This window comes from Pleuronectes platessa, chromosome 8 (genome assembly GCF_947347685.1).
Source record: "Pleuronectes platessa chromosome 8, fPlePla1.1, whole genome shotgun sequence".
Lineage (NCBI taxonomy): Eukaryota > Metazoa > Chordata > Actinopteri > Pleuronectiformes > Pleuronectidae > Pleuronectes > Pleuronectes platessa.
This window is the reverse complement of record NC_070633.1, coordinates 26,423,781-26,446,280: the sequence shown is the minus strand read 5'-3', so window position 1 is coordinate 26,446,280 and position 22,500 is coordinate 26,423,781. Positions and strand designations below refer to the sequence as shown.

Here is a 22,500-nt window from a genome sequence, read left to right as displayed (position 1 = left end):
TCTAGCTTTAGATGAGAGCAAGACTGAATCGTGTTAGAACGGTTTTGAGGCAGCGCTGGTGATTTGTTATTGATATTTGAAACTCTGAACAAACTGAAGATTAATTTTCCTTGTAGAAAAAACTAAAGATGGATTCTGATGACGACGATGAAGAAGACAGTGACGAAGATGACGATGAGTATGTTTTTTTTTTTGCTGTCACTTATGATTAAAACATTACTCACCATTCCTTACTGAAGCGATGGTGCCGAGACATCTGTGATTCTGCTTTTTACTTTACCTAACAAGTATTTTTCTTGATGCTTTTTTCTAGTGATGATGAAGATGACGACAGTGATGACAATGTTGTGAAGCCTCAGAAGAAAGTGGCAAAAGAGCTTGAAAAGGTAAGACCTGAGTGGAGACTTAGATGTTACCTGTGAAATAAAACCTGCCATTATATACTTTACATCACATTTAGAAGCCAGGATAAGTCACTATGAAACACTTTTCATTTATTAAAAGTTAAACCAAACCAGAACTCCTGTGGAACCGTTTATTGATGCTCTGTTTATTTACTCAGTTTTGAGTAACATCAGACAATTTGTATTTAAACTTGAGCAGCACCACGTGACCATTCAGCTGCCTGGAATATAAGCCTCCCTTTTTTACCTTATCCAACTTTCCAGCAACATGATTTGTAATATTCTAAAGCTGTGAGACTAATCTGGCGAAATAACTTTGAAAGGTTATGAATATAAGATAATGGTTCTATATATTTTTACATTCACCACATGAGGCCCCATCTTACACCTGCTGCAAATAGGTTTCCAAACATGATGTAACACATGTAATTTGCCACTTGGGTTAAATAGAAAATATACCTGTTTTCAACACTGGTCTTTAAATAAGTTATATTTTTAGAACTATCTCTTTTGACTAACAAATACCTTTTATAATAATGTATAATGACTATGTAACAGTTATATCTTCACCTGTTCTTCAGAGCAGAACAAGTAGACTGGTATTATTGGTTTCTTTAGTCATGAGATGTGTTTTTAAGCCATCTGCAGGTTTCAATATGACCAAGTAGGAATTATATTTAATTTAACGTTTTAGGTCTCTGACTTCCATCACTGCTCAGACCAAACTAAACGTCCTTGTGGAATCCCCAAGCTTTAATCCAAACAGACTTGAGTGTCCTCAGTCCTCGGTTGTCCACCAGGTGTCAGGGTAGCCAAGGGCCTGCCCTCAGATCCCTCTTGTGTGTGAAAGGAATTTCAGCCCACTCCCCTTCTGTTCCAACCACATCATTTAAACTCCCACAGACGGTGTCCTATAGTAGCATTTCGTCTCGGCGGGCCCTACCCATCCCTGCACCCGCTGACCGTCCACCTTTTTTTTTTTTTGTATGATAGAAAACATGGAACTTTTTCATCCTGTTGGCTCATGCACCCACCTGTTTTCTGCGAGTAAAACACAGGGTCTGTGTGGCGTAATGATCGGATTTCTCCTCTGTAATCTGCTTGAATTCTCACCGTCTCACCAACACGACAGCACTGTGTTATCCTGCACAGACACACACACACACACACACACAGACACACACACACAGAGTCAGACATGCAGAAACTCACTGCAGACATGTACACTCAAATGTTCAACTCCTCCTAACTTTTGGAAAATGCAAACATTAATAAGATATATCTACGGTACATATGCAGGGAAGCTCATTACTGACAGTTGAATAGCAACACACACACATGTACACACACACACACACACACACATGTACACACACACACACACACACACACATGTACACACACACACACACACACACACATACGCTGGTGGGAGAAATCTTCCCCCCATTTTTCTGAAACGCTGCATATCTTTGTCCCTCTGTCATCCCACTGTTAATATGATTGCTCCTTTTTATCGTCTCTCATGCCATTTCAGCTTTGCACCTGGCCTTTGCCTTTGAACACTTGTTTTGCGTGTTAGCACAATCACTTGCAAGTGTGTGGGTGCATGTGTGTATCTGCCTCGTTCTTTTTTAGTTTTTTTAAACACTGTCCAAGTGCAAACTGTGCCAGGCAAAACATCAAAGCCGGGCAGATGCACATACCTGCGACGTGAGCGCCGATCCTCGCCTCAGGGTCAGATGACAGCTGAGCATTTCTGTCACCTGTTGATTTATTCTGTTGTCTTCTCTTCCAATTCCTCCCACCTTCTGCCCCCCCACCACCACCCCCACCATTCCTATCTTGTACGACCTTAATCCCTTTCTTCACCCTTCTTCTCCGTAGCTGTCCTGTCTTGTCTTCGGTAATTAAGGTTCTAGAAATTCATCCAGATTTTAATCCTATCCTAACTTAGTCCTCTTTTGATTGTCAATGGAAATGGGTGTTGGTGAAATTGTGTGAATATTGATCGTTGCGATTATGTTTTCTGCTGCTTTTGTTTGATATGTGTTTTCAAAATATGAGCCAGAGGCACGTGTGTCCTACGACCGACTTGTAAATAGACATTGAAAGTGCAGTTTGAGAGTATTGCCATGACAAGTAAATCATACATCATTAGTTCAGATTATACAATTATCTTATTTTTGGCAGCAGAACCGTCTGGTGGTGCCAGTGTTGGCATTGACAACAGTACAACCAATTAAAAAACAAGTGGCAAAGTATACTTAAACAGAAAGGATGACTTCCTCCTGCAGGATCTGAGCCCCCCCGGAATATGGGAATCATTGTGGGAACTATTTGGGAAATATTAATGCCTCCTTTGGTCCTGTGGTAGAACTTAGTGATGAACTGAAATATGAGTTTGCAGTGCTGAACATATGTGACTTCTCCAACACACTTTTTTATGCTGGAGTAATGTAGACTGATCACGAGTGTTAATACTGTGACTCAAGACAGAAATATATTTTAATTTGAAGTTTTAGTACCAAGTACCAAGCACTTCAGTACCCAGCCTGGGGCAGACCCCATGGGGGCCTCGCACAGCTCCACTAAGTCCACCAGAGTGTTAATTTGGGGTCTTTTCATACATGTTGGGACCATGAAAGTTACATTTCACAGTTTTTAGCGGTTCCTTGTCAGTAATTTACTGCTCTTCTATGTCTCTATCATTTACCCTTCACACTGCCAACCAAGTCAAGCATCCACATTGAGTGTGGGATGGGATGTCTGACATTTTAACATGCAAATGCAAAAAAGTTGTAGACCTTTCCTGAATAGGGAAAAACTGCACTTAGTTAAAACAAAATGCCAAAAGTCAAAGTTGAAAAACATTAAAAATAAGAACAACAGATACAGCCACACAATGGAAAAACATTTAATATAAAACCAGTGTTAACTTAAAACACATTCACGGCTGCATCCACGTCAGAGTGTTGTCACTACGTTGGGAGTAATTCAATTTGAAAAACAAAATCCAGAAAACACTTTTGAAGCCTCAGTGAAACAACCTCCCAGCATCTTGTGTTACCGCTCCAGGACATTACATGTGTAATTGCCTTGTAGCAGTTATGTCAACACAGGCAATTACACTTCTAGCCCATTCCAAGGTGAATACCAGTGATTGCAAGGAAAGGGTTGGTGCTCAGGAAATGCAGGTACTTGCCTCGGCTATTACAAGGTAATTACACAGGTGCCTGAGAGCAATGGAAACCTGACGGGAAGGCCTCCAGTGTGGAGGAGAACAATGACGGGTTATTGGGGCACTAAGTGTCTGATCAGTGAGAAATTACCCAGCGTGTCTCGAGTTTCCTCTGTAATTTGATGGTGGCGATGGTGCTTGGAGATAGTTTTGGTTACGTATCCTCCCTGATTTAGCTGCAGCTTTGTTTTTAGCACAGTCTGGATTTAACCTTTCTTTATTTACCGAGATACTTATTCAGGGATAAATTGTTAATTCTCAGGAATTAGCCGCAACTGCTGCTTCAGTTTTATTGTTTATGACTTTGTGCTGTGATCCGTTTTAAAAGGCGTCTACATGTGCAGCGCTGATATTGTTATGACGTCGCAGGGATGAAAGAAAACGATGTGAATGCCTCATGGCGAAAGACTGAAGAAAATTAACCACAAATGCAAACACTTGCAACAAATGTGGTTTGAATTACGTTTTAAAATGCCAATTATAATTTGTCAGCTATAAAAGAGGCCTGGCAATTAGTGCTTTGATATGGGAGTGTTCAAAAACAACAAGCCTGCACCACCAGAGCCCCAGAGAGGCAGATATCCAACGAGATATACCAAATGTATAAACACGTTATGTTGAGGGGTTGTTCTTTTTCATGAAGTGTTAATAACAGTCACAGGTTTGTCATCACTCATTTACCAGGATCGATTGTGATTTATTATTAAGTTTACTTGTTTTCATTATGCTTCTGCTGTAGAGACAATGCTCTGCTTGTTTTCTCCTTCACATTTTTATGGGAATGTCTGCAGAGCACACTGGTACATTTCAGCTGATTAAAGCCCCTGTAAACAGCAGGACGTCGTCCAAACGGTGGATGTCTCATTGAGGAATTTCTCTTTGCTTTGTGTCTTTTGCTTTTGTCAGCTTTCGGCCAAGAAGCCCAACAAGACTCCGGTGAAGCTAAACGGCCCTGCAGGGAAAGCGTCGGGCTCTGCGGTCAAACCACAGATTAAGGTATGGAAAGACTGAATCACCTGCTCGGCGTTTGCTAACTTGTGGTTGTGCTTGTTGTTATTGAATTAAGTGGCTGACAGCTGCTGGGCTGCAGAGCGAGGATCAGGTGTAAGGTTCAACTAAGAGCCAGGCTTTTTCCAGCACTGTTTATCAGAAAGGGGGGGGGGGGTGCAGACTTATACGTGCATTAAAGACAGACCTGTGTTTTCTTTTTTTACTGATGTTATTCATTTATTCAGCAAAATAATGGGATAGGGTTCCAAGTTTGGTGAGCAAGTCAAGAAATGAAAGCATCTAAATTACACCCCTCCCTATAAAATCCCCCCTTTACTCTCCATCCTACGCTTGGTTCTTTTGTGAGATTAAATACGTTTTGAATTAGTTCGACATAATACAGCTCGATTTGTGTAGTTGAATGAAATGCGTCATGTGTCTCTTTAAGTGTCAGCAAATAACAATGGGTAGTGGTAGTTTTAAAGAAGATTTGACAATTTAGACACACTTTGATTCATGGGTATTGTGTTGCTTAACTTGTAACAGCAAACTCTATGCAGCATAGAAATTAACTCTCCAAGAGAAGAGCAGACCAACAAAACAAATGTCCTCTATAAACCACAGAGCAAATGTGTCCGGACACGCTCCGAGTTCTTTTCTTTCGTGGAGATCTGTGAAGTAGTTTTTGCATAATCCTGCTGAGAGTAAGGCAAACAAATAAAAGGGAACAGGGGTGAAAACATAACTTCCTTCACGAAGATAATAAACCCCCCAAAAGATCCTGTACCAACAACATGACCGTATTGTGTTAGATGACTGCTGCTTAAATGCGTGAGTCTGGAAAAACACGGTGTGCCTATAACTTGGAGTAATTGTTTGTATTTATGTGTATTTACAATTAAAACTGTTCCAAAAAGAAAGAGAGAAACTTGAAGACTTCCTCCCACTCCGACCCCGAGGAATGTGATAAATACACACTGCAATTAGTCCAACCTGATAGTTAATTTCATGAATGGAAAATCTTGGGACTCTCAAAACCCAACATTTGAACTCTGCCTCTCTTTTAAGCAAACATACCTGACCTCTAAACAGGTCCCCTGGGGCCAGGTTTAAACCCGTGACCCTTCGGCCTGACACCTCTGTCTTGAGTTGCAGCCACTTTTGATCCCCCCCCCCCCAAACCCTTAGCAGCACACGCACAGATCAGAAAACGCATATTTGATAGTATATGAAGTTCTCGAAGCACGTTGCTGTGACACAAATGACCGATTGAGGCTCAGTTAAGATGTTTTCACCATCAAGCCTGGTGCAGGTGAGAAAATCCTAATTTCTCGCGTGACACTTTGATAAAGAGCTCAGATTTTTATCACGTTAAACCCTAAGCCACAAGATTGCTAAACTCCTGAGGGCACAATAGCTGCAGGGGTCAGCGCTCCAGCTGCAGGGGAAAGTGCAGTGGACTCAGTCGTGTCCGTTGTCCAGACATAACACACTGGCTCTTAAAATGCTCCGAGGGATTAGCCGATGGCCGAAACCATCCCACCAGTTTAACTCTGTGGCCTGTGATGCTTGGACTGCCCCCTTCCCCTCTCCACCTCCACACAACAACTGTTCCCTCTCTGCAACCTCTTCACACCCCTCACTTCCTGGACACACCTTCTCCCAATTGCTCTCATTACTCGCGTTTGATGTCTGGTGCAGCTTGCGCTTCCAGATGCCCCTGAGCAGCGAGGAAGCGGGCGTGGGTGTCTGTTTTTTTCGGTCCTAAACGCAGGTGACTGGTCATTAGATGTCCTCGTCAGATCTGCTGCCAGCGACTCGCAGCGCTCTCGGCCCGGCGTGTAAACGGCACCTCCTTGCGTAACAAGCCTGTCATGAGAACGAGCTAACCCGCGTCGATCTAATCTGGAGTAACTTTATCTCGCAGCTGGTGTCTTTTGATTGATGGCTTCGGAGACGTCGATGCTTTCAAGCACACGTCACAGTCGTAAAGTTGTTAACCACTTCACTCAGGCTTATCCCAGAGGCTGTGAGTCATTGTTTTAACGACTGATTGACATGTGTTGCAGCAGGTGTCTACCCTTGTTAGCGCTCGTTTATTTGACCTGTTAACGTAACGTATGCTTCTTTGTCTCACTCTACCGGTTAATGTACCTGCTGTGCATGAAATCTGTGGAACCACAGTTCCCAGTGACCTTACGGTTCCCCCCCCCCTCCCCCCAGAAACAGGCCCCCAAACCCCAGATTCCAACGAAATGATAATCACCCTCCCAGACGGAGCTGATGAGCAAAGGTGTCACAACCATGTGTTCGCACTGGATTGAAGACGAGGGCTCGCATCAGATGATGGCGTGCTTGTGATTAACTTCCATGTCTCGTGGCATCTGTAATCAGTGTCTGGCCCAGATGAGAAAGCGTGCTTGCTTTGTGTGTTTATCAGCTGTTTCAGGTCCACAGCTGTCCCTTGGAAGTGGAGAGCTGCCCGTAAATAATAAATGCGTAGTGCATTCGTCTGGCCGGGAGCCAGCAGCATGTGTGCTCTTCTTTTGTAGCGTGGCATGTGTGTCAAGGTCTTTTTTTTTTACCTAATACCCTTTGATCTATGCTATAAAATAGCAGATCTCTTAGGGACAGGGACAGATTGTTAAATGTTTTTTACACGAGAGAGGTCATTTGTTCTCTTAAGAACATTCCACCTGTTTTTAACTAAACTACGTCGCCTCAAGTGGCTCAAGGGATTTGAACCACTGAATTTTTGCCTGCATTTCAAGACCTGTGGTATAAACTGTACATATTTACAAGGGAGTGTGATTAAACTACACAGGTAACTTGTACCTGGCCAGATAGTGACATATTTTTATTCTAAATAAAACATATAGGCATAAATGAAAATCTAGTTTCTAAAAGCTTAATAATTCTGCTGATAATTAGAGTAGTTCTTGTTAAACCAGCAGATTTTGGTTCATTATCTTGCGTAGAAACACAGAAATAGCTGAAACACTCAAATGTATAATTCAGTCTCGTGGGAATAAAGACCCCAACCCTGAAGTTATCAGCAGCATTCTCCGACCCAGTGAACTGAAGAGCCGTTGGTGTTTTCATCCACAAACCGACCAGAACCACAAACTGTCCACTTGTTGGTTTGCAGAAGGCTGTTCTATGAGTTGCTCTACGAGTTGCTCTACGAGTTGCTCTCTCTGCTCTTTCAAATGTGTGTCTGGCTATCAATGAAACCCTGCAATTTCGCTGGATTCCACACTGGCTTTGCATGTAGGGACAAGCTCCGGGGCTTGTGTAACGTGCAGTCATGTTGCCCGACTTGTGTGTTGTTGTGTCACATTCAGACACTTCCTAATTGAGGACCTGTGGGGCCTCCGCTGCCCCAGTCTGGACACACCTGTGGGGGCCCGCCGGCTCAGGGCTCAGCCTGCTCTTTTCCTCACAGACACGTAGACGTCTTTGTCGGTCAAAGTCTCGTCTTCCATGTTTCCAAAGAGTTCCCCGGTGCTTCCTTGGTTCTTATGAACTCGATGATTCACTTACAGCTCACAAAGGAGTCTTACATTGTCTCTTGGAACTAATTTCATTGATGTCAGGATACATTTATTGAAAAAAACAAGCACAACAGCTTTTGCCCTTTGACTCTTTCTCCCCTTTTAGATGTCAGGATTTACCTTCAGTGGAAAAACCCATTCGATAAACAATCTCTCGTGCTCATCTGAGAGTCGGGGCTTTCCCTCTCCTGCATGCAAACCATAAAAAACATAATCTGTACCTGATGTATTTGTTAAAAAGCAGAGATGGAGTAATTAGGCTAGAATTCGCTGTCCTCTCGACTGCTTTTATCCTCTTCCAGCTGGTTACCCCCGCCAAGTCTGTAAACACAGACCCGAATAAATGGGTCACAATAGGGCTGCAGCACAAACTGACATGTCGGGTCAGCAAGTGAATCCATCACATATAAGTTAGAATTAGCAATTTAATGTTGAGTTAATACAGATAAAAGTTACTGAACCTGAATAGAAGAAAGAAATACTGTGCTATAATATGGAGCTATCTTTTTTTTGTTTTTATCTACACGTGTATAAATCTCTATTTGTCACATCAATCAGTGTTTCTTATCTGGCTGATGTATTTCCCAAGACACCTGCCCCAGGAAAAGACAAACCCCACGCCGGCCCGTCGAAAGCTCCGTCCCTGTCCGACGTCAAGAACAAGTTGTCCACAGCAGCCAAGGAGGTAAGACTGACTGGCGTCCTTTTAGTTTGTTGGTCAGTGACCAGTATGAACGTCTGATTCCCAGTCTGAGCTGACGATTTACTGTCTGTATCCCATCAGGGGAAACCACTACCGAAGACGGAGCAGAAATTTGAGAATTTTGTCAAAAGTTCTTTTAAAATCTCTGATAAAAAGGTATGTAACCATGAGTCACTTGATTACTTATATATGTATTGATTGTGTATCGTTCCTAGATCCCAGATTAACAGGAGTCTGAGTCTGATCTTTATTAGAGCCTGACCCTTGTGGTTTTGGGGGCTGAAGCACAAACCTATATTAGGGAGTAAAGAAATTCCTATATATATTTATTAAAACAAAAAATTGGCAATGATTCCTTACATGTCGTCATCAAATTAGTGTGACAAGGAAATCCAACTGAAGATTGATATTTTATAGTTTAACAATAAACCAAATTATTAATATAAACATATATATATCGAACCTAAATAAACAATATAAACAAATGTGCATCTTTTCTCCATTGTTCGGTAAAATAAAAATCACATTTAGCTCTGACACTACACTTGTAATTTACATACATTTCCTGCTTCTTAGCTTTTACAATCTACACATTGAGTTTTGTAAACCATTGAGCCAATGGGAGAAGTCGCTCCCAGGTTTCTAGTAATCCCTGGAAACATCAATCTTCATTTGAGCTTTAGGGGCTGGGTTCCATGATAGATACCCAGGAATGCGTTATTGTTCCTCACGTTTTGTCCTCGCTGACCCTCCACTGTCCAGTCAGCCTCAAATGTCTCTCGGGCACAGCGTGTTCTCCTCTGAATTATTTCCATTTTGTGTCAGCGGGCTCTTTCGAGATGGAAGGGGAGTACACCTGCCAAGCCGAACTCTTTCTTGGTGATTTACTGAAGTGTGTGTCTTTTGTAGCCCTAATGAAGGGACGGTGGTATGTGGATGGTACCAGTCTCTTTCACATTCAAGGCCTTTGACCAACCCCCGAGACGAGGGTCTTTCTTAATGCAGGACTTAAAGCTCCTCTAATGCTTCTTGCCATGTTCAGAAGATAAACAACAGCTCCTGCACATTGTTTTGCAGAACAGGAATTAATCAGAGAAAAGCCTGAAGATTATCAGCGTAATAATAACTCCTCGGAGCAGAGTCTGCAAAGCGTGCCAGGTATCTGTGCTCTGGGCTCTCTGCTGCTGTTCAGTTCTGAGATCACACAATTTAATATTTGAACGTGCATTTGTGATTTTAAAAACGTTAGCTGTGCAGTTGTTGGAGCAGGTGATAGCTCTGCAGAGCCGGGTGGGACAGGGGAAAGAGAGGGGGTGGAGTCGGGTCGGGGAGCGCTTGTTGATCCCAGTGTGTAGAAACATCTGTGGAAGTGCTTTGGTTTCATCAGCCAAGGCTGAGATCTGTCAGACCTGGAGCACCTAGTCATATACTCTGGTATGTGCTGCTGCCCCCGCCCAGCCCCTCGTCGTCCCCCCGTCCAAACCCAGCGTTCCCACAGGCCAGACGCACAAAAGCATGTTGTAGTAAAAGTGAGTCATATGTCTCATGCTGTATCGCACTTCATTTGGATGATTTATAATTTCTCTCTCTCTCTTTCTTTCCCCTTGTTATTCTGTCGTTGTCCCTCTCTCCTCTCCGACACGCCGCCCTCAGGTGGTCAAGGATCTCTGGAGCTTTGCACAAACGCTGAAGATCGAGAAGAAGTAACGAACCCCCCCGACGCGTTTCTATGTTTCGCATCCTGCAAGACGTTTAAAGGCACAGTCAGCGAGATTCCCCATCAGCCTCATGGTGTCGTCACCGTTCACTTTGAATTGGAGCGAACGGAAGGAACCGATTCATCGTTGTTTAGATGAGAAGAACCTCCTGGAGCTCGATTGTTGTCCCCCCCCCCCCCCCCCCCCCACAAACCCACTTGTTCATGAAGGCCACACCGGCTAATCTGCGCCACCTACAGGAAAGGAGAGGCATCATCTATAAAGACCTTTCTGTTTCTTACAGGACAGAAATAGCTGCTACGACTTTAACACTTTCACCACCTGCAGCTTTTTTATAGAAACCACAAGTGATAGACGTGTTTCTGGCATTTGGCAATTTTAAATTGAGGTATTTACAGCCCATGACTGACGGAACAAACTTTACTTCATATGCACCTTTTGATTTTTCCCCTTTCCACAAAAAACTAACATAGTTATATGTTTGGTTTGCAACAGTAATACCAGATTTTTTAATCTACCAGGAGTCGCCACTGATTTAAACGTCCCCTTTTTTCCAAATATTAAATTTCAAACAAATTTGACATGACACAAAATTTGTATTGGAATTGGGGGAAACAGTTCATTCCTTTGCCTGCAGGTGGCGACTCTGCATATCTGCATCTTAACCCTCTTCCCCGGTCGGTGGTGCTTGTTGCGTCGAGCTGCAGGTGCAGAGTTGTTGTTTCTGCCTCGATGAACAATAACCGGCTGAGCCTGGTTTCAGGTGCTTTGCATCCGAGACACCGCGTCTCCTTGTTACGTCAATAATGCAATTGGAGATATTGCAGAATGTGCCTTTAAATATCTGTGCTGTAAGCTGATACAAGTCCGAATCCCGTTCTGTGTGAATCTGAGGAGTGTGAACAGGAAAGGTTGAGACAAGGGGACAAGTTTCTGTCATCAGCCTGTGGTTCTATATGGTTTTATGTTTTGTTATTTTAGATTCTGTCTGGATTTACGAAGCATAAATCTGTCAGTGATGTGTTTTTACAAATGAAAAGTATACTGTAACACACAGTAACTCAATGTTTATGTTATTGGCCTAAAACACCAAGATATATTTGTCTGTCCCCCGCCATGATGAAGCAAATGAATCTAAAAATATCCAAAACTATTCACTTTAAAAAGATGCAAACTAGAAACAATGAGATTGACGCGTCAAGTTCGCTACTTTCACATATCTTAAGTTTTATCTGTTGAGCAAACAAGAAAATAATCCATCCTGTGTCTTTTCCAAACCTGAAACTTCTGGACAGTTTTACTCTTTACCTTTTTTTATATATACTATGTTTTTACGCTTATGTTCCTGAGTGTCATCTTAACCTGTTAACGTTACAGACCTGCTGACACGGTATTTCTTGCGAATGTAAATTTATATCAAGCCCATTAACATCCTTCATAACCTGTGAGGGTAATAATTACAGTGATTACAGCCAAAAATCATCTGCAGCTAAAAAAAATGCTCATAAGCACAGTACTCAAAGAAATGCTCCAGAGTATTATGAGGCCCTATAAACCCAACGCAGATGTCCAGGTTTTTCTTTAAACTAACATTAACTTTAAAAAGTCTTTTGAAAAAAATAGGCTGTTAACAAGCCCCAGGAGTTCATTTACGAGTTGGCACCGCTGTCATTGTTTCTCAGCGTCGTCCACTTCATTAAAAACAGATAGCGAACCCATGATAAGCGTTATTCATGAAGACGTAATCATAAGGTCCATATCAGAAAAATGAGATCAGCCGCAACACGATGCTTCGCAGGATCCTCGTAAAGAACTCGGTAATCGTTTGTTCTCTCGTGAGTCGGCTGTGATGACAACGAGCAGGCGCTGTGCTTATAATGTGTTTATGATCCTGTGTAAAGCTTTTTATGAGCCCGACGCCAGCAGGTGGATCCACAGCCAATCACACGACTCGGTTCAACCGCCTCGTTTGTTAATTAGATTTGAAAATTCCTTAGGTGAGAAGTTGAGTACTCCGATTAATTAGATGGATTTAAAGTCGCCCTGATAATGTAGCTTAATCTGAGAGTTAGATTTGAAGTGTCTGTAACGTGGTGTCTGTGGTGAGGTTTCATTAGAAGCAGGTTGTGAGTCTGAGGAGTTAGTTTGTCTTCGTCCTTTTTTTTTTTATACTTTGCTTGTATCAAACTCAAAGAACGTTTATTTCTTGCTTTTATTTACAAGTATGGCAGCTGAAGAATTATCCTTTCTTATGTTTTATTTTTGCTTAATCCGCCCTTTTGCTAATAGCTGGTTCTGCAGCTTGGATCTGTTGTGCTGGTCTTTATTTGAGATGTTCTGTTAGTTTGATGTGTGTTTTGTTATCGTTTCATTTCAGCGTTTGGTTTTTAGTTCGTCATCCTTTTGATTCTGAACTGAATAATTGTGAAGCCAGTTCCTAAATATGTTCATGTGAAATAAAAACAAAAGAAGATTGTGATCTTTGTTCATAATCTGTCTTACTTTTGAAGCTCATTATTTGCTAATGAAATATTCCATTAATATTCCTGTTTACATGTTACACAGCCTGGTCTGATTTTGACTCTTGAAACTCGGTTAAGTTTCAATACACAACACTTTTCTAGTATTATTGACCAGTCGCCCATTTTCTCACACACACACACACACACACACACACACACTCATGCTAATGGTCCAGAATCTTGCCCCAGGAAACTTTGGAGAAATGCTAACTTGAGGTGATGTAGTTCAAATGCCCAAATTTACAGTCACATGACTTTATATCTCCTTTGCTGTCACTCGTTTAATGAATACAGATTGGCCGTCAAATGCTCATCTGTAAATTTCCTCCCTGCTCAGATTGTGTTGGTTTGAAGCAGCTGACATCTGCTGAGTGGAGATGATTCAAAGAAGCAGGAATCCGGATGTTTCCCTCATTATCACAATCTTACAATTACCCTCCTTTTCCTCCTTAATTGTAATTACCGATCCATCTTTGTTGTCACCACTGGGGGGCAGCGAAGTCCCGCCTTAACTTCAAAGCCAGACTCCATAATGGTATAAATCGATATAAACCCTTTTACCTGAAGTGTGAGTCAAACGTGACTTCACTGCCAGCTGAGCTGTTTGTGCCCCTCGGCCTCGAGGAAGTGAGGCGCGCTGGCGGATGCAGCGACGGGATGACGCACAATTTGATGTTGCACACAAGACGTCTGAGAGGCACGTGGAAATCCCCCCTTCGTGGTTGACTTGAATTCCAGTCCAGGGTTTGACTGAAGGAGCCTGAAGGTATTGACATGCACACACACACACAGCACGATGCTAAAGGGCACACAGACACACAAAGACATATAAAGAAAACCCTACGATTCCACTTGAGCAAATAACATCCAACACCAACAAACTGCTGACGGATTGATTCTGCCTTGATTCCTCCCAAACACGTTTTTCATTTCTAGTCCTATCTAGTTCTGATCCATATGCAAACCAGGGAACTTTGTTTGTGGTGCAGGATTTATTAAAAACTTAAGAAATGTTACCTGCAAGTTGTTATTCAATTTCCCAATTGGAATTTTTAACAGCTCGAACTGGGAATATTGTTTTTTCTCAAAGCAAAACTTTTAAAATCTCACAAATCAAAACTACAGCAGCTGAAACCACAGGCTGTGGATGACATGACAGCTTCCTCAAAGTGAAGCCAAAGCATCTGGATCGCCCCCTGGTGGCCGGCTGCAGTTTAGGAAAATAAACCCTGCCTCCATCATCAGACTGGATTAACATTACACATTAAATACTAAATCTAATTCAATAATGGTCTCTTTTCTTTTTAGATCTTATCACACTGATGCATGATCATGTGTTCATGTTTCTAAAAGTGCTTTTATTTGTTATTTGAGGCTAAAGAAACATTGAAAGTGAATATGACTCTAATCTGTGGAGCAAAGACGGTCCAGTTCATATCCAGGATATTTTGGTGTCATTTCTGGATTGTACGAGGAACTGAAGATGTTTTTAATCTACAGTCTATGGTTAAGAAGATGAAAATGAAAATACTGAAGGTTTATTTTGTAATTTGGGTCCACTAACCCAAACAGCTGTTATTCCATTAGGGCCTAAACCAGACAGTCACTGTGCAGGTGAGCTGTGAGAGGCTGCAGGGATCAGTGGCCGTCCTGTCGCAGCCAAACACAACTTCAGACCATTAGGGAAATCTCGCCCTTTTCTCTAATGCAGCTGTCACAGGATATGGGACAGCTCAGTCATGGATTGTGTGTAGTGTGTGTAGTGTTGTGAGTGTGTCTTTATTATTACTTCAATGCATTTCACTACCGTTGTGACAATTCACCTTACTTTAAATTATCCAAGGGAAAGTACACACGCTTAAATTGAAGGTCACGGGCGGATCTGACACCTGTTGTGTTACTAACACTCAGAATCCATATGAGAACGTCTCAACCTTACTATAGTAGATGCCTTTTAATAATGTACATTGTGATTTGAATTGAAACATAATCCTGAGTAATATACTTTGGTTTTAAATAAGATAATCCTTTATTAACTAGGCCATGGGTTCAACTTGGGTCCACAGTATATATGAATCTATTTATTTTAGTGTTAATTTAGCAATTAACATGGGTTTAATTAGTTATTTAATTCTATACATTTCATTACAGACCAGTGCAAGATGGCAACACTGACATATATAAAACCCACGTTAATGGTAAATTAACACTTTAACATATATCAATGTGAAAAGAAATAGATAGATATATACTGTGGACCCAAGTTGAACCGCTCATTAAAATGTTGCTCTGTCCTGCTGCAAGATTAAAGAGTGGAGATCACAGCCCATTGTGGTTCAATCAATTATTCACAAAAAAACTGACATATGTTGTGATATGCTCGAGGACACAAACCCTCAGAATCCACATTAGAATTCAGACGTGTGCGTTGTCACCACTTCATCGCGCCTTTGTTCGCGCGGCTTGTAGCAACTAGTATCAATTAAGCTACAAATGTTCACTGGATTCAGTCACTGGTGCCGCTGCCAAGAGCGTTCCTCCACATGCTTCTCTCCAGACGTCTTGGAGGTGTCAGAACATCCCTCTGGAGCACCAGCCGCTCTTTTCCGTGAATTTCAGGCACAGATTATGCAACCTCATCCTACACTGTTCTTAAAACTGCCCTCGGGGAATGTTAACACTTCTGTCAGACTTACTATATCACTCCACTCGTGAGAGCCCAGCCGGCGTCTCTTTCCCCCTGCTCCAGTTGTGATAGCTAAAAGCAGAGATGGCAAGTTTGACTACTCTAATTGTTGTGTGTTTAAAGTAATGCACCTCGGAGAATACTTGAGTCTTTATTTAACATTAGATCACTTTCTGCTAAATCGCTGCTGATCCAGGACAAGACGAATGACCACAAGTCTTTATTCTGGGCTTGTGTGAAACTTGGCTGAAACCGAAAGGTTATGAAATCCCGAATGAGGCATCGGCTCCAAATTAAACCAGTTTACACAAGTGCCACATGAATCAAGAATAAGTGGAGGCATGGCTGCTCTGCATGAATCCACAAACTGGATTAATACCAATCTTTCTATGGCATTTGACGGACATCTTATGCAAGTTGCAAACGTTTTACATAGTGTTTTAATAATGGGGATTTTTAAATTTGACAAAAACACGTGATTCCTGCTGCTGAATTTATTTGCGATGTCCCGCCTCCTGCTACTCTACACAAGCTCCGCCCCTCATCTGAATTCACAACAACTATTCATCAGACCCTGCTAAGGTCAGGCGTGCTTGGTTGGTCTTGGTCTTTTTCCCTATTCACGTGTTGACTCTGGTGCAGTAATCTATTGTTCAAAGCTATGGTTCCTTTACTATGCAGACGATACTCAGCTTTACATCTCTGTTAAGCGTGACCACTCTCATCAGCTGGTGAAGCTCGAAAAATACAAGAAATGTTTACGCTACGTCCTAGAATTAAGATGTGTGTCATTAGTGATTCGACTTTTCTTTAAAACATAATATTACAAAATATGACCAAGAGATCTCACTTTCTTTTCCATCTCATTTGTATCGCCTTTTTTTTCGGGCTCAACTAAATCAACTATTAGTAAATTGCAACTTGTAAGAGACACTGCAGCACACAGGATATTAACCAATACTAGAAGATTAAATAATTTTACCCCTGTTTTTATTTCATTGCATTGGCTTCCTCTAAATTCTTGATCTCACTTTAATATTATCCCTCTAACTTAACAGTAATACAATAAATCTCATCTTAACACTTTTAGTCCTCCCACATATCCTTTATAGGTCTCCATCACAAAATGTAATAGTTGCATTTTAACTCACTTTTTATGGATTTTGTATATGTTTGTGAGTTTTTTTTTGTACTGTATCAAACTTTTTACACTCAGCGAATGTTATGAATAGTTTTATTTTATGTAAACCTTATTACTTTCTAATATCAGGCTTCTTTTCAAACTGTGGACGACCACTTGTTAGCTGTTGATTTACAGAGTTGGAGGCTCTGGCCTTGTCTTTCTAGGATTTACCTGCAGAACTTCAAATTGAGGATAATATTTTCATGGCTCTTCTCTGGTGGAAAGAAATGTAAGGTCATGTCTCTGCAGGCAGGTACATTTCCGCCCTCTTTTTTTTTTCCTTTTCTCACGACCCAAAGGGATGTGTGATTTTTAACACATCTGTGCGTCTACTTTTTGGAAAGAACACAACAACAGGTGCTGTTTAACATGTGATAATACCTCATAATGTGTATGTGGTCAATTCTGTGCAACTGGTGATAAGTGCTGCTGGTAATGCAGACGTGTTGGGACAAGATGCACTGGTCCAGTTTGCAGCTTGGTGGTCCCAAGTAGCAGTGAGAGTTAAGTTGGATTTGAACCTTTATTATCTATGGAGTAAAGGTCAGTGTCTTCATATCCATAAACAAACCACATGAATTTAATCTAATACACAAATAAAACTAGATAAAAAGGAGGATTAATTCTTTGCAGCCACAGTTTGTGATGTGGTCGGACAAAAAATGTTGTGTTTTCAAATATTAAGATTACGCTTCTCAGAACATTTCCTTGTCACAGGCATGTTTGAATTAGCACGTTGTCGACTAAATCTGCTTCCTCGGGTAGTTTGTACTTAACACGTCAAAGTAAAACTACTGAGGGAGGTTTATCGATCCCCCCCACCATCCCCCCCCCCCACACACACACACACACACACTGACACACCCATCCCTCCCATGACGATTGTTTTGACCTTTGCTCTGAGGAAATAAGGCCATCTGTGCTTGATGTGACAGGTTGGCACATCACCTGGATACAAGCAAATAAACGAGCAGAGGGAAAAAATATCCAGGGAACATTTCAGGCATTCAGGGGGAGCTTTCAGAATGGAACAATGACTTTGCCCCGGGGGGAAAAAGTGATCACGCTGGTATGTTTATATTAGACGGAGAGGAAGCCATCATTGTCATCACCCGTGATTTTCTCTTTCACGGCTGGATCTTGACAGTCGTCTGTATCTTAATAACAATTCCTTCGATTGTCGTGGATGATGATGCTTATGTAAACATTTTTCTTGACAAAAAAACAAAAAAGAAAGAATAAGACAGTCAAATCTTTTCCCTGTCAGGATTCGTGAACTCCGTGGCTTTATCGTGAGCGAAGCTATTTTTAACTTTTCCAGTCACATTCCAAGACGTCAGAATATCTCACTCAGGTCGTCGCTCTGCATTTATTTGTTTCCTCTTCTGAATTCACAATTTGTCTTTTTATATCGTGTTTGTTAGCTGAAGTCTTGATGTTTGGGAATACGTGGTGAGGGTTGAACACTTCAGTGAAACAGACATAGGGGGTGGGGTAGGGGGGGGGAGTAATTGTGCAAATTAGAGGAAGAGGTGGGGGAGTTCATCATCTATCTTCCCGTAAGCAAACCCCGGCCCAGTAAAACACAGCCCAGTTGGTACAGCGATAGGACATGCGATTATTAATACAGCAGGAGGGAGGTGCGCTCGCCTCGACAAGCGCCGACACGCGAGCGCATTACCTCCTCGGCTGCTATGGCAAAGATGTGAGCCGCATTCCTCTGCCCACAAACTCCCAGCCTCGCTCCCCCGGTGCAGAGGAGAGGCTCCTGAGAGGAATCAGCTCCGGTCCGGGGGAGTTTGACGAATCAGACGTTGTGAAATGGAAGTAACGTGGACTCTATTCGGTGGCCGTTACCTCCACGTATTCATCTCTGCTCGATTAAACTCGCAAATTAAGTTAATTTAACTTGTTAGGAGGTGTATTGGATTGTCTGTTTCCATTCTAAGATTAATAATCTCATTTTGCACCTCAGTGTTTTTCCCCGTGAGGACATGGTATTCCAAACATTCCCCTGTGAGTTGCCAGCTTCCATGTGATTCAACGATGAGTTTGTTTCTGCAACATTTCGGATGTGTCTCTCCTTCACAAGCTCGTCACAATCAGCACAAGGTGTCATTCATGAAACGCTGATATGAAGCACAAGTGAATTCCATTTGACTCCAGTGTGGAGCTGAGAGGAGCGAGTGGCGGCCTCGTAAATATCTCACACAGTCTGCAGCAGGATTTCATTCTTGTTCAACGCCTGAGTGACGCTAATCGACTTTCAAAGAGGTGCTGGATGCAAACCTTCAGACAGGAGTTTATGAAGCTGAAAGAACATTTTTAATTTAATTTCCAACTTTCCTCCAGTTTACGTGAAGCTGATTCTGTCTCGTCAGCCGTGATTCAGGCCTCAGTTTCTTTTCTTATATTTGTTTTGGTGCAAAATGTTCATTGACTTTATCAGTTTGATGGGTTAAGATGAGATGAAAGAACACGTGAGAAAAGAATAAAATATATAGAGAATATCTTCATAATATAAAATGCACCTTGCACTACAGAGGGAATATAATCTATAGAGAAATGTACTTGAATAAACTGCATGAGGATGTGTAGAAATGTGTGCGTTATGTATAAGGAGATATTGAAGCACAAATACACATATATAAGCTTATATAGACAGTTATAAGTATCCAGGCAGGTCTGGTGTATGGACAGGAGGATGTCCCCGTCCTCTTTGTCCCTCCTCAAAGAGACAATGAAGCCGCCGACCCCACATCTCAGCCCGAGGACACCAGTGGGAGCTGGATGAACGATTTCTCGGCTCTGCTCAGTTTGTCCCGAAGAAACACGTTGATAATTCAAAGAAATCATTGATCACTGATGTGTAACGAACACGTTTGATCGTCCAGCCCTTTGTCTGCTGCAGCCACAGGGGGCGCCACTCGCACTGACAGATGTCATTGTGTCCCCCAGATGCTCAAGTAATGTGTTGTCGTACGTGACAGCGACAGGAATGTTGAAGACACAGATACTAAACAAAACATCTATTCACTTAGTGAGTTTAAACAAAAAAAAAAGTCTTTTAAATGGAGTCAGTCACCACGTGGTGAGTTCACGTCGCTGAATACACATTTATCTCTTTCACGCTTATCACTTAAAGATCAGCTTGGTTTCCTCAGGCTGCAAATCACGAACCAGACGTTTGACAGACAGGCGTCACTCAAAGCTCTGAAGCCTAACAAGACAATCTGTCAGATCCCTGAACTTCAACAAACTCGTATCCACCCCCCCCCCCCCCCCCCCCCCCCCCCGTGCTTCTCCAGCAGGTTTTCCAGATTGTAATTAAAGAAAGATTACAATTATACCGATTGGTAGGTTTTCTCTCTGCCCACAGGACCCGGGGTAGTAAGGACTGGTCTGTCTGTCTGGGCGGGCTGGGGAGGTGAAATGTATTTATAGACCTGATGAAGGGCAGTGAGGAGTTGTCAGGTAAAAGAAGAGAGGATAGAAAACACACAAAGAAGAGTGTGATATATCCCGGTGCCTCTGAAAACACCAGGAACCACAACACTGCTACTTTTCCTGTAAGATTCAAAGAGAGTTTCCTCAGGAGAGCAGAGGAGGAGTGACTCACACGGGATGATTCCAAACATCCCACTCTTCATTTGGGTCGATCCAATGCATTTTCTTGACCTGCAACACAACTCCACCGACAACACACAGGATTGAACCGGATTGACCTGTTTGGTTTTTATTGTAGTTTTTTTTATTTCATATTATCTTTATTCATCCTTCCAGGTAATGAGAAGTGGCCACCACCCGGGGAGATGCCTGAACCGGTCCTGGCTGTTTGCTCACTCTGAGACATCTGGGTCACATGTCGTTTAATGTCCCAAGTTAGAACTTTAAACTCAACTGAGAGCTCGATGCATCGACACTGTCTGAGTCTGTTCAGTAGTTTGTCCACAAGCAGAAACACTGATATACATGAAATATCATCATATGGTCAATATCGTGGTGAGTTTAAATAAATGTCACTTTATTATTAATTCATTTATTAGTCACCAGACGAGGTTCAATCATCACACAACTGAAAATGACAGACAGAAAAACCTGTTCTCTTGCAGGTGAAAGTCCCTAAACACAACTGTTGTGTATTCTGAAACAAAATCAACCGAATACACAACTAGCTCTCACTCCATCCAGATACTTATTTGGCTCAATAATATCATAAATATCAGTCCACTGAATAAACCTGATCTTTGTCTCTCAAGATACACGATTTATTATCTGACAATTCGGTAAAACATCTAAAAAAAAAACATAACTGGATTTGCCCCCAAAAATTTTAAGAATTTCTTCAACTTTGTGTCCTTTCACCAAGTTTGATGGAAATTCATAAAGAAGTTTCTTTGTGCAATCCTGCTGACAAACAAATGGATTAGGGTGAAAACATAACCTCGTGGAGAAGGTCACAAATTATTCCAATATCCTCACAGATACAAATGTGCTGTATATAAATATAGATATATAATACCTTGGTTTACATAATTTTCATATCATAAAGTCAAACAAACATAAACAACACAGTCTATAAACAAGCTTTGTACCCAATTATACCCAATGAAAAACTCACACATATGAATATTGACGCACGTTGTGTTGACCTGTGCACGTGATCCAGACACCCCAGGTGAGGCAGCCGATCCTGTGAGACTCAGCGTGCTCTGACAGCGAGTCCACATCAATCATACTTTACTTTATCTCTCCTTCTGTCTAAATTTAGTGCAGCTGACGCAACGCATCACATACTTGTTTGAAGGAAACGGTGCAAAAACAACATCAGCCATATCAAAGCTGGCTGGGTGTGGTGGGGCGGAGGGGTGGAGGGGTGGAGGGGTCCGGCCTCTGGCTCGGAGGGTGGAGGTACCAGCCTGCCCCCCCCCCCCTTTCGTATGAACATCTTACATCTGGAATGGGCACATTTTTTCTCCCTCGTCTTCTTCCACATAACATCTGCAGCTAAAAGCCAGACAGGTAGTTAGAGCTGATTGGTCATGGATGGATTTTCTCTCTCTCTCTCTCTCTCTCTCTCTCTTCTCTTTCTGTGCCGCTCCCTCCCTCCCTCGCTCCCTCCCTTTTCTTTTTTTTTTTCTCTCTCTCTCTCTCTATGCTACAAAGCCCAGAGGCTAGTATTTCACTGATTACAGAGTCCCTCCATTTGAATGGTCTGTTTGTGTATTGTCAGAACAAAGGGGCGAGCGGCCTCTGAAGAGGTGCTAGACAGGGGAATGGATTGGGCTCAACGATTAGGATGAGTGGAACTGCAGGTTCAGGCTAGCTTACCAGAGCAGAGACAGATCAAGGAGGGACTCCACTCCAACTGGGACCTTTCGTGACTGGGAGGAAAAAAAAGAGAAGAAGAAGAAGAAGAGGAGGACGCGTCGGGCGGCAGCTTGTGCTCCGCGGAAACTTAGTCTTGAACTTAAATTGTTAAAGAAAGTTTTTAAACTC

The 22,500-nt window shown here is 42.2% G+C and overlaps 1 protein-coding gene across 1 annotated transcript in view; it reads left to right on the top strand.

Annotated features, from left to right (window-relative positions):
- npm1b (nucleophosmin 1b) overlaps nucleotides 1-13,102 on the top strand; it is a 14,406-nt gene extending 1,304 nt beyond the window's left edge. The window contains exons 6-11 of the mRNA XM_053428431.1: nucleotides 117-178; nucleotides 314-386; nucleotides 4,552-4,641; nucleotides 8,779-8,874; nucleotides 8,974-9,048; nucleotides 10,546-13,102. Of these exons, the coding sequence (XP_053284406.1) occupies nucleotides 117-178; nucleotides 314-386; nucleotides 4,552-4,641; nucleotides 8,779-8,874; nucleotides 8,974-9,048; nucleotides 10,546-10,599 (450 nt within the window). The 3' untranslated portion in view covers nucleotides 10,600-13,102. The remainder of the gene's footprint in view (nucleotides 1-116; nucleotides 179-313; nucleotides 387-4,551; nucleotides 4,642-8,778; nucleotides 8,875-8,973; nucleotides 9,049-10,545) is intronic.
- Nucleotides 13,103-22,500: the final 9,398 nt, after the last annotated feature.